Raw genomic sequence first — 13,738 nt, forward strand, 5'->3', positions numbered from 1 at the left:
ATAACCTTCTTAAACCTGACGCTCAGGATATTTTAAATAAATTTATCTTGATTGAAGTTAGTAGGTAGATATTAGGTACTTACTTATTTTTTAAACTTTCAATTAAATAAAAAAAAATACTCAGTAGATCAGAAAAACCCTTACCTTACCTACCTACCTATACCTACGGCTCATACTCGCATGAAGAGTTCTGTGCTATTAGGTAAGTATACAAAAAAGCCTAAAGCAGCAACCAATCTAAGAAATTGTAAAAATACTAGGTAACCTAGGAAGGTACCTACATTAATTTTATGCTGTCTAGGTAAGTACCTATGTAACACGGTTTGTGATAGCTTAGCTAATTAAGAGTCCTATTTACCTGCCTTATAAGTACAGTAAAAAAATGTAACTATGACCGTACTCACTAACATTATGAATTATTAATTTTAATAATAGTTTATTATCTACTTATTTACAAATATTTATAATTTAGTAAAAAAGTAATGGAAGGAAGAAAGTAAGATAAATAAGACGCCGGTATATTTCTGGTTACATAAAAATTATAAAAATAAAATTGCAATGCATTCGTTGCACCAGGTTGCATAGTATGATGTGTGGTGGACGCAGCGTGGTCGATGCGCGGGCGCTGGCGGATCGATGGGCTGGGAGCGGCGCGCGGGGCTGGGCGTAGCCAGGGGCGGCGCGCTCCACCATTCGCGGCCGCTCGCCCCGCCCCGGCCGCTACCCCCGCCGCGCGCCTCGCCGCCGCTCAGTGACTCGCGAGTCGTCGCACGCAGCATACGTGTCGTGCATTACTCACCGCTCCCGCGTACGTTGCAGATGCGAGCCCGTTGCCGACGCTGCTAGAGCGATGCCCGCCGAGGGGGAACCCGCGGCGATGGAGAGCCGCGATGTGGACGGCGAGCCGCAGCAGTTCTGCCTGCGGTGGAACAACTACCAAACCAATCTCACCAACTGCTTCGACCAGCTCCTCAGGACCCAGTCCTTCGTCGATGTCACCCTCTCCTGTGAGGGACAGAGCCTCAAAGCTCACAAAGTGGTTCTATCCGCGTGCAGCCCCTACTTCCAATCCCTGTTAATGGACAACCCGTGCAACCACCCGATAATAATCATGCGGGACATTAAATTTAGCGATCTAAAGTCCCTGGTGGACTTCATGTACCGCGGCGAGATAAACGTGGCGCAGGACCAGATCCAGGCATTGTTGAATGTGGCGGGGACTCTAAAAGTGCGCGGGCTGGCGGATGTGAGCGCGGACCACGCTGTCTTGAGGCCGCCGAAGAGGCCAACGAGCGGGTCGGAGCGAAGTGAATCACCATCGAAGACGCGGCGCCGCGGGTCGAGCGAGCACAGCCCGCGGCGCTCGCCGAGCACGCCGGGGCCCGCGCTGAGCGTGCCGGGCCCGGGGCCCGAGCGCGAGGGGGGCGAGCGCGAGCACGCGGGGCCCGCCGCGCTGCCGCTGCACGCCGACGATGTGGACATCCGCCCCGGCATCGCCGAGATGATCCGCGAGGAGGAGAGGGTGAGTACAAACTTTTCCCGTGTCCCGCCGCCCGACGCCTCCCACCCTCGAAAGTTTCCGTATCGCATTACGTAATTAATTTATTTTAGAGTCTACTACTTTGTTAATGTGGAAGTTATAAGTGTGTATCGATCGAGTTTAGGCCGAAAGTTGCGGGCTCACGTGCGATTGTTTGTGTTTTCGAGGCAGGGTCGCCGGTCAGGGGCGCGAGATGCTGGAGCGCGGGGCCACCTCCTGCGGCGGATGGGTCGCCACCTTCTCATATCAACGCTTTCAGTGGTGTTCATTTTCGTAAATAATATAATGTACCTATTAACATAAGTACGACATTTTGGCTTCGAACAGTTCCTAACTATATTTAAGTTATGCACAGAATTGAGTACTTCAAAGATTGAATAACATTAAAAATGTTAGTCCAGGAGCCGGTCACAAGGAAAATAAGTGATATTAAATAAACGATTAACACAGTTAGGTACCTAAGTAGGTTCCTACTTTGATTTTTCTTATCAAATATAAATGTAAAAAAAAAACAATGTTAGTCCAGGAGCTACTGTGACTGGAAAAACTATTATCAAATAAATTTATGTTGGTATTTAAACTAAATTTTTACTGGTGAGTTTGGAACAAAAGAAAAAACCTATTTATGTTAAGGAATTAATTTACTACCTATGTACTTAGGTCATAAATGTATTTTTATAAGTATGTAGGTACTATTTATTTTAACTTCTAAAGTTTCTGTGCAATAAAGATATTACAAACAAAATAAAAATAAAAATTATTGCAAATTTAATTTAATAATAAAAAACAATTAATATTACCTACCTCAACTAAATAGATTCAATTCAATTAGAACTACTTAAATACGAACTTATAAAAATAATTTGTTAAAATATTAATTCCCGGTTATTATAGTAATATAAAATGTATCTACTGTATTGACATTACAGTATGACGCCTAGTTATTTAATGTTATTTAATTCCTTACTTTAATCCTAATTAAATTTATTAAAAATATTTGTCAAAGTAGGATATCAGACATGCAAAACAGTGTCAGCCAAAGTTTCTTTTATGTTTCCTCTCTCGAGGGGGTACTTCACACTCAAAAGAAAACTATGAACTTAGCAAATAAAATGTTCTCATCAAAATTTCATTTCACATTTAAGTGATATGAATGATTTTACAATAGAGTTTGAAAAGTTACGTAAGGTAGATACTAAGTTTGAAAGTATTGGAATTCTAAAACTGAATGGCAACTTGTCTGTCTGTCACGCCGAACGTGTCTCGGGACATTGTACAAACGATTTCTGAGACGACGAGGGTGGGGGGTGGCCCACCCGCGGGGCCGCAAGGCGGTGTTGCCCAGACCCCGCGTTCTGGCCCAATTGTGGAAAGTGCGATATTTTCCTAATTAAAATTTATTGGGAACGATGCAAAGAAAGTTAACGTATAACACTTAAATAGTTAACTAACTACCTAATGTCAGATTACATTTTAGATTAAACGTCAAAAATAAAATTTGTTTTACGTTGCTGGGCGTTCAAGTGATGTAGGTATAGAATATTTTTTTTCTGTAGTACTTGAGTGATTGACTGACAGATTTTAGGTAATTACAGTATAGTTGTAATTTTCATTCAGTTTACCTACTGGACTTAGGAGAGCACTAAGAGAGAATTTCCCGAAATTCTTCCGGGAAGGGAAAAACGGTCGCTTACGAAGTGGAGGTGGTGGGAGTTAGCAAGCGGAACATGAAAATTTCTTGATGAAATACCTACGTTTTTGCATTTGTCACTATTGTAATTTATTAATTTTTTGGAAAAAATCGAAAAGCGTTATATATTTAATAAGATAAAAAGTACTAATCCTACTAATACCTATTATAAATGCGAAAGTTGGTGAGTATGTCAGTATGGATGTTTGTTATTCTTTCACGCAAAAACTACTGAACTGATTACGATAAAATTTGGTATGTAGGTAGCTGAAGACCCAGAATAATATATAGGCTACTTTTTATCCCGGAGTTCACGCGGGATTGATAGGGTTTCCTCTAGTATAATATAATATTAATCGTGAAATCCGTAAGGATCAAAACTGTCATAAAAATAGAAGAAATGCATACTTAGTTATAAAATAAATAAAAAGGCAGGCAGCGGTTATTGATCGACCGATCGTAGGGTTGTTCGGTAAATATTTTTTTTTCGGGGGAGGCGAATGCAAATACGCTAACGAAACATGCGCAAGTTTATTTACTTTTGTAAACTTGGTTTGCCTGCGGTATGCTCAAACCTAATGGGACGCAATATTACCTGCTATGGGAAAAAAACCAAGTTTTCTGCAGTAAAGAAAACCATTAAAGAAGTAACTAAGTATTTCTTACTAGAAGGAGTACCTACCAACTTCTTTCAGAGTTCTTAGATAAATAAGTAAACCGAACAATATTTAAATATTTCTTAAATGTCTGGTCGAAAAGCTGAGGTCAATATGTTTTTAATTATTATTCATTTATTTAAACTTTATTGTACAAAATACAGGTGCATAAATTACCACAATAGGAGTACTAAATACTTGAAGTATAATCTACTAATCAACCATTACATTGTGCTAAAATTAAATAAATGGTATAAGTATTGGTTAATTTTTAAATTTGAAATAAGAACGACTTGGGCAAGTTTTGATAAATTTGGGAAGTGCATTCCAAAGTTTAACAGCCGTAACAGCGAAAGAATTGAAGACCAGACCAATCTGTAGGTATTGTGAACAGGGGTAGCAAAAGTAAGATTATTTGAAAAGCGCAAGACTCTTTCGTGAATGGAGCTTACAGTTATAAGTATATTTTAAGATGATTATAAAATGGAGCGACTGTGGCGATCCGTCTGACCCTGTTACTAAGAGAATCGGACTAAATTGGATTCTCATGATTCATCATTTATTTGCATAAATATGCTGATCATTTCTTCCATTTCCTATAGTAGAGAAATAATAGGCAAGTGACTTATGAACTTATGGCGTTCAGAAAATATGACCTTAGTGGGATTCGAACCTTGTTCCTTTCGCTTATAAATCGGGTACCTTAACCACTTTGCGATTGACGGGCGAATCTGCTTCGATCAATCACAATTATCACGTCTTTATGTCAAACGGGCTAGGTAGACATACGTACATAAATAAAATCACGCCTTTTTCCCGGAGGGGTAGACAGAGACTACCTCTTTCCACTTGCTACGATCTCTGCATACTTCCTTCGCTTCATCCGGTTTCGAGTACTCTTTACCGTACCCTTTGCCAGGACGTCCTTAATTTGATCAAGATACGTTCATCTAGGCCTTAGGTCTAACTTCTGCATTTGAGTTATAAGATTGATGATGAGTCCTCATCGATAAATCAACATCTTTATTTGCGTATTGGGTATAAATATGTTTCAAGCAGTACAAATACGGGCTTGAATCCCGGCTAGGGCATGAGAATAGAACTTTTTTTGATTGGCCCAAGGCCAATTGGATCTTTATCAATTTTATTATTATTTATTGTATTTATTATAAAATAAAGTATCTTTGAGTTAGTATCTCGTAACACAAGTATCGAACTTCGAGGCTTACTCAATCTGTGTAATTTTTCCCGTATATACTTGTGGCGACATCTCTACGCCACTCGTCACAACATCAAATCAAACAACTAATGTCAATCATCTCGAAGAAATTGACGCGCTCAGCCAATAGCAGCGAAGAACCCAAATCGCGATTTCAGAGATTTCACGGATTGGAGCTATATATACAACCTCCGACACAACATCGTCGGAGCCGCGGTTCCCCAGGCATAACACCTAGCCTGGCGGAAGATCTTCCCTTTGGTGGCGGTCGAGCCGAATCATCGCTCCCGCTACATTGGTGACCCCGACGTGATTGCAAGCAACCTTCTCATCATCATCAACTCCTCCAATCCTCAGCATCACTCCTCACTCTGCAAGCAGTCTCATAGCAAGCCAGCAACTGGGTATCGCAGCAGGTCCATCGCAGCCGACTCACCGAGCTTCCTGGTCCTGTCTCCACCCGCACTCACTCTCATCGGCTTCAGCGACCGACGCATCTACCGCAGCCCACGCCTGGATCTCTTCGACGGCCGCTCTTCTCTCCAGCGTGGCAGCTCTGCACGATTTCTCTCGGCGCCAACAAGTCGACTTCGCTCTCTACTGTCTCGACTCACCGCAGACTACGAGCAACGCAACGGCTCACTCCTGACTCACTAGGACTTCGAGCAACTTCCGACTCACTGGAAGACAACTGGCACTTGCAAGCTACTGAAGCACAGATTGCACAGCAAGATCAAGACTTCAGACCTCCGGTCTTGGGGGGGAGTACTGTGGCGACATCTCTACGCCACTCGTCACAACATCAAATCAAACAACTAATGTCAATCATCTCGAAGAAATTGACGCGCTCAGCCAATAGCAGCGAAGAACCCAAATCGCGATTTCAGAGATTTCACGGATTGGAGCTATATATACAACCTCCGACACAACATCGTCGGAGCCGCGGTTCCCCAGGCATAACACCTAGCCTGGCGGAAGATCTTCCCTTTGGTGGCGGTCGAGCCGAATCATCGCTCCCGCTACATACTTATTTATTTAAATAAGAAAATCGTTATTCGAAAGTCTCCTGTTTCCTCTTAGGCAAAATAATAGTAACTTATTATAAAAGAACAATTAATGTAAGGACTTAATAAGACCTTATAAGGCATATCATACTTAAAGTAGAAAACTCATTCAAATTGTTTTGCAAAATAGGTTCATTATTTAACGCAAACTTTGCATAAAATAAGCGAAATACGGTCAAAACCCAGCTGAGACGCCCAGCCCTGCGATAAGGCTCGTAAAACTGCGGCATATAATAGTAACATTTTTCCTAACTCACTCCTAATGCAAACATTCACTTATCTATGTTGAATTGTTGATACCATTGCTAATTGCACCGAAACAATATCCCCTTTTGTTAACAAAGACCTACTTTTGGTCGAAAATACGAAATTATACAACGCGCAACAATAGGCCGCCTCACCGACATTTTATTTTGTGCCTACTTACATTTTTCAACAAACGCTTAGGCCAAGAGCTCGGTTACATTTTTTTTTTACTTGATTATAATATTTTCTATTGTTTTTACACAATGAAAAGAAGTAATCATAATTAATATGGATGACGTTAGTAGATAATGAATTCAATAGTAATGCATTATCACAGTGTAATAGAAAATTTTCATAAAATTACTGATTTATTGGTAATTTTTAATGTTAGTTAAGCATTTTATTTGTTTTAAATTTTTCCTTTCAAAGCTTGATATTCGTTTTGCTTTCATATAACAAAGTCTAAAATCTTTACTCATAAGTATGTTACACACGTCATGAATAAATGACTAACTAGAATAGTAAATAAAGATATATATTTTTTTAATTTAAACATGTTCAATGTGCTTGGTCTAATAGTTCAACTTGAACTATTTCATTCCAATGCGCGCGGTGGTCTTGTGTGGGTTTAAATGTTTAAGAACAGTTGCATTATTTAAGATATGATTTTTAAACGTTGATTTTTATTAAACGAAACAAAACCTTCCGTTAAAATCTTAAATTATCAGAAAAAAATTCTCGGTCTTTATATCATTTAGTGTTTTTTTTTTTTAAAGTAGGTATCTGTCACCCTTTAAAATAAATTATGCCAATATACTAAAAGAAACTTCTAGTAGTAGGATCATGACACAACAACATATTACTCTTATGCTAAAGACAGTTGCAAGAAACTTATAAAATAATTCACTATCCAAACATCCCTGATTACAAATCAGCTTCGCTATGGTCAGTTACCAATTGTTATGCTGTCTCTTACTCTATTGGTTAATTCTTGTGTTCGGAATTTACGGAAAGAAAATCATTCAGCGCTTTACATTACTGCGTTACGTTGCATAGACATCGGCAGAATGTGTTCCCGGTTGCATGTTTGGTGGTCGGACCCCGGGTTCTACTTAGCCTAGGATTGGAGGACTGACGACGTCAACTGAAGGATAATTTTTTTGTGAACCTAGTTTACTCTGCAAAACATCGAAAAATTGCATCCTGTAAACATATAGAAACCATATAAAAAAATATGTGTCGTAACGCACGCAATTTTTACAAATTAATGCTCAGAATTGAGATGGAAAATGTACACAAAAAGTTTCTATCATGGCGTCAGAATCCCAATCATCACTTACAATGTCACATTCACCAGTAATACTATTTCTTACTATTTTAATATTCTGGACTCTGTAGCTAGAAACAGATGACAATTATTTCTTACGGGAATGGAGAGTTCAAAACAAAGTTTGCTCCCAGACTAACATCGGCGATTATTTATAAATCTTTGAAATTTATCAAGTATTCTTGGAAACTCCACGCTACCTGGAGGATACCTACTCGTAACAGCGTACGTTCTATTTCAGTTCCAAAGTACTTTGAACAATTTAACAATGGAAAGCCAATTTTCTTATAAAATTATCATCGTAATTTGCGAGAGCCAGCGATGGAGGAATTATTGTATTAAAAGCAATAAATTACTGACACACGCCATTTCCCACACCCAACCTATTTATTAGTTGATGAGTACATTCTAAGGCTAAGAATGTTGTAAATTATATTAAAATGTATTCGGAATTCACCCTATGTTATAAAATTTTTCAAACTTGATCATAACTATAATATAGAAAACTTATTGATAACATTACATCATAAAACATATCGTCTTGAACAAACCAGAAAATATGTAGGACTTTTAGTTATTGTGGAAAAAGTGGAATTTAGAGAAGATTTCCCGAAATTATCACAAAAAAGGGAAAATAAAGAATTGTGCGTTAGGTTTAACAGATGACTGCGCAACTGGGAACGAAAATAGACCACACAAAAAAACTATCTATAAAATTTCATTCAAAACGATTTAGCGGTTTCAACGTGATATTGTAAAAGACGGACACAATCTTTCGTTTAACCATAACTAATTTAATCATCATCACAGTCGTGATTTACTACATACACGTGAATGCATAATGTACACGTTTATTATATAAATTTATAAATAGTCTATATACGAGTATGAAGATTTCTGGGGATTTTCGGCTATTAACATATTGTTGTGTCATTCAATAATTCTTGTACAAATAGTATATCTGTGTCTATACATGCTACATCATGCCTGATTGCAGTTTCTACATGCGTATTAAACCAAGTTTATCTTATTTGCTTAATCTAACTCAGCGAAGTAGAAAGTGCAAAAAAGAAACCCATATCTTCAGGGTTTATGGCTCGTACAAAAAAATAATTTAACATACCTTAATGAAATCAGGGACATTTTGGTGAAAGGTCAGGTCAATAGTGCCCTTGACCGACGAGCTTGTATAAAACGATTGACATAATATGAAGATGAAAAAGAAGTATGCAGGGTTCGTGGCAAGTGAAACGATGTATTCTCTGCCTACCCCTTTGGAAAAAGGTGAGATTGTATACAGTTGGTTATAGTCGCTCAATTAAAATGACGCATCGTGTCTCGTCTCGGATTGAACTGACTTTAAAAAAGGTTAGGTTAGGTTAGAACTGACGCTAATAGATTTTATAATGAAAACTTAACTACAATTTCAACATTGAACAAACATTTCTTTTCTTGCTTATTGCACAGAAAATTCATCTGGTTTTCTATAGGTATCGATAATTCTAATGATTGCCAAATTACCAACATAAAAAAAATACTGCCAAGTGCATGATGTAGAGTGAAGTTTCATCAGATTTTAGTTTCAAGTTGTGTTGTCGACAGTACATGCAATTCCATAACACAAGAAAACATCTGTTCCTTATCACAAAGTAGATAAGTAATTTTTCTAATCTTCATCCGATGTGTTAAGAAATAATCTCGTTGCCTGCGTCATAGAAGTCCATTCTATAATGGCAGCCATTTTTAGTTTTTACGTGTTTGTGTCCAAAGAAACGCACTTAGGAAAATTTACATACATTTAGATTTCTCTTGTTACGGGGTAGACAGAGCCAATAGTCTCAAATTAGCGTCTTTGGCTTGTCTTATAAATAGAAATGAGATACCGATAAAGCGACAGGTTGTTATTGCTTTTAGCTCTAAAGAAGAATTACAACTATAGATAGGTATACGAAACATTTTCTTAGGTGATAAGCAAATATTTCTTTGAATCGTTTCAGAAGTTCTATTTTTTATTGTAATTTATTATATTTTTTTAATATTTCCATTATAATTTACATATATACACGATATAGGTAATAGAACAACGGTTAGAGACAAGAATAAACAGTCTGGATAAGACTATAAGGCCACGTACAGTAGGATAATATAATTATAATTTGGAATTTGTAGGTAGGTAGGTACTATTTAAAACACTTTCTTACAAATTTTATTTTTAATGAAAATACTTCACGGATGGATCTGCATGCGGTCACTAGTCGCTTAGATAAATTAAAAACACAAAATAATAACTGTGCAAATAGACTTTTCCGTTCATTTTCAATTAACGTAGGTAATTAAAAAGTGCATTGAATAAAAAATATAGTATTAGCATCAAGATTAATTTATGTTGTGAACGATAAGCATATTTATTGTATGTGTGTTCGATTAATTCTGAGGCTGCTATGATAAGGTGTTTTTATCGCGTTATTTAGTACCGTCAACTTTATAGGACTTTTTGCTGTTATTTGAAATTAATTAAGAACTAAAATGTACTGGCGCGGGCATACTATGCAATTGATTAAAAGTAATTAGCAACATTAAGAAGTCATTGGAGGAGGCTTGTGTCCAGCAGTGGACGTTCTACGGCTAATACGATGATGATGATGGTGCACATTAGTCATAGTCTTTCACATACATAGGTACATAGAACATAGTCGTTGATTGAATTATTGTACACATTTTATCAAAGGCATAAAGAAAAATATGTAAATAACATAAAATTCGCAAGCATTTATTTTGTGCTTTCCGTATCGTTGATGTCCACTTTTTACAGCAAACAGGCAAATAGACAATGTTATAAGTAATTAGTTAGTTTCGTAAATTTAAGTGACGATAAGGTTTTGCATCGGCTCTGAAAAATACAAATACCCATAGCAAATGGCTCTGTGTACCCCGTCCCAGATGTGGAAGTTATTATATTGATCATTACCAATTCAACTTGCATGGGAAACATCATTTGTAGTTTGTACCCAAACTTGATATTCTGACTGTACCTATGTCTAATATTTAACAAGATGCCTACAACCCGGTGCTGAACCCTAGACATTTCCATTGATAGGTATTAGGCAGTGTTACCCTGAATACCAGTGGATTTAGGTGTAACATACAGACAGATATGTAAGTTATTCAAGGGCTTATCGTGACTTAGGTGTGCCGTGTGGTTTCTGACACTTTAACAGAATACGACCTATCCACCTTTTCCCATAGATGTCGTAAAAGGTGACTAATCCAATAGGCACATACATACATCTAGTGCGGCTTTTATCGTGATCCAATATGGATTAGATTCCCCTGCAAAGGTTTCGGAGGTCAGACAGTAGCTGCTTCTTGTTAAACCTGACTTGTCTAATCCAGGATCATGGCAAAAGTTATACCCTGGACTCTGCTCCGGAGAGGTCAGGATGTAACCGGGATAAACGCCACAAGAAAGAAGATGGATTAGGGGTTTCAGAGATATAGCGGAATAAAAATAAAGATTTAATAAGGTCTAGCAGAGAGAGCTCACCTGCTAAAACTTTCAAAGCGCAGTAAAGTTTTTAAATTATAAAGACTTAGCACAAACTTGGACAGACGGGGGTTCGTTTTTTAATCGGGAGATTAGATGGAAACCATTTCAATGCTTGAAAATTCTTGCTGATATAAGAGAGATAGTATTTTTCTTACTTGCCTAAGTAGAAGAGAAATCCGAAGAAAACTTTGCTAGAAGTCGTGAAGAGTGATATGCAAGCTATCGGACGTAAAACTGATGCTCAAGATCAGATGAAGTGGAGAGAGAATTGAATTACCGACAGGCGGAAGCAATTCATAGCGGTGGAGAGTGCAACTGGCAACTGAAAGAGAGTACATGTCATATCTAATTTAATGTAAATTTAAAAGTTAAAAATTTATATAAAACCCCTGATGGCTTACAGACAAGTTATATGAAGCGTACACATTTATAACTTGGGCAGTCGGGCGATGCAATGTTTTTTGTCTTACTCGTATCATAAAAATTCTTGCTCATATTCTATATAAAAAGTAGCATAGAAAGAGAACGCATTATAATAATAGAATAACAAATGAGAACTTAGGTTTCCGAAGCGTTGTAATAATAACAATGAATAATTCACCATTCACCACTAGGTGTCTCAAAATAAACAATCATTTACAATTGCATTTTACAATGTAAATCTGTGGGGCATGGTCCGTTGGATCTTCTTGGGGGTATTTCACAGGTTTTTCGAAGTTCAAATTACTATGTCATCACTCAAATTTATTGTATTATATCCAAGCGTTTACACATACGGTTAAGCCTTTTTCCCGAATAGGCAGGCAGAGTTAACAGATTTCCACTTGCCACGATTCATGCATAGTTCTTTTGCTACGAGTGCGTCCACATTCAGTCAGTCCTTTTATGCATGCTTATCGATTTAGGGTACTTGTGACTTGACTTTTCACTAGAACGTCACCTATTTTGATCAAGGTACGTAACTAGTCTCATAAGTTCTTATTTACTCTGGTCTTCAATCGTCGTTTAGGCATTGGAAAGTAATACTCTGTATCTCAATTCCACCATTAAGCCATCCATCCCAACGTGGCCTTGTGAATACTGGCTCTGTTTACTCTCAACATGATAAAGCCGTGTTATTTTATACCTACTACTAATTAGATTACCCATAATGTAGTCCCTTTAGCCACTTCTTGCTTATAGTATTTCCGGGACTGTTAGTTCCGACTATCCCGTATGAGATAAAGGTAGGTATATATAGTCTCTTTTTTTGGACAAGTAGCGGGTCTGTTTGTTGTGGGCAGGTTTGCTTCGATCCATGGCCTGCCTCTCCACGGACCCTCGTATGTTTGCTTGTCCACTTGACTTCGTTTCGGCTCGAGTTAGAAAGTGATCATTGATTTTTTTTTATTTTAATATAGACAGTTGGGTATTTGCTCTTTTAAGTCTGGTAATATTGGTAACGAATGTTAATAAATTAGCAAATTATAATCATCGACTGAATGAAGGGAAAGAACGACCCGTTTTCCTGATAAAGATTTGTAATTTTTTAACTAACCTAGAATTGATTAAAACTGCAACACTTAATCTCTTAAGAAAACGAAGCTTAAGCAATAAATAGAATTTTAATTAAATTAGTTTCCGCAATCACCGCACATTTTATACAGCGATATATTTTTTAATTTCACGCGCTTACAAAATATTAATTGCAGATTATAATAAAACCGATTATATTATTATTAAAATTTCTTCGATAAAATATATGCCGTTTTATCGGTGGTGATAAGAGCATTATAATTATATATGTAACGGTTGTGTAAACTTTAGTAACACGCTTCATGTAACAGATAATTTTTTATGTTTTAGTATTACGGAACGGACTGGTATTCAAGTAATGAAATTGTTTAGCAAGTTTTATAATGTTAGTTTTGGTGGCGTGTGCAATGCGGATTTGCCAAAATCTTTACTAACAATGAATACATTCTTATTTTAGTTAAAATATAAGATCATAGTCATCAGTGGCGCATTAAGTAATACTAATGCTGTGAACCAAAAATAAGGTTGGTAGGGACGGACGCCTTTTTAATATTGCGCGAACAGGGAGGAATAGAATATTATCCTACATACAAACATATTATAACACGCCTCGTTCTCGGAGATAGACAGAGACTACATCTTTCTAACATGAGAAATAGAAGAAAGTAATATTTTTAAAGATGTTATTTTCCTAGGTAATAGGCCTAGGAAAATAACATCATTAAAAATAGACTTTCCATCAAAACGTCAATAGAAATGGAGGCAATGAAACTTTAGTAAGCCATTCTAATTGAGAAAAAAAAAATACAGTTGAATTGAGCACCTCCTCCTTTTTTGAAAGAAACACAGGCATCTAGACTTATTCGTCAACTTAAAAATAAGACTGATTTTACGAGCGTGTAAATGGAAAACAATGCCTTACATATAAAAATAA

General features: G+C 37.3%; 1 protein-coding gene across 2 annotated transcripts in view; it reads left to right on the plus strand.

Moving 5' to 3' along the window:
- Nucleotides 1-777: 777 nt before the first annotated feature.
- LOC106130621 (protein bric-a-brac 1) overlaps nucleotides 778-13,738 on the plus strand; it is a 226,767-nt gene continuing 213,806 nt past the window's right edge. For both annotated transcript variants that reach the window (XM_060953746.1, XM_060953747.1), the window contains exon 1: nucleotides 778-1,522. In XM_060953746.1, the coding sequence (XP_060809729.1) occupies nucleotides 851-1,522 (672 nt within the window). In that variant the 5' untranslated portion in view covers nucleotides 778-850. The remainder of the gene's footprint in view (nucleotides 1,523-13,738) is intronic.

Source organism: Amyelois transitella, chromosome Z, assembly GCF_032362555.1.
Source record: "Amyelois transitella isolate CPQ chromosome Z, ilAmyTran1.1, whole genome shotgun sequence".
Lineage (NCBI taxonomy): Eukaryota > Metazoa > Arthropoda > Insecta > Lepidoptera > Pyralidae > Amyelois > Amyelois transitella.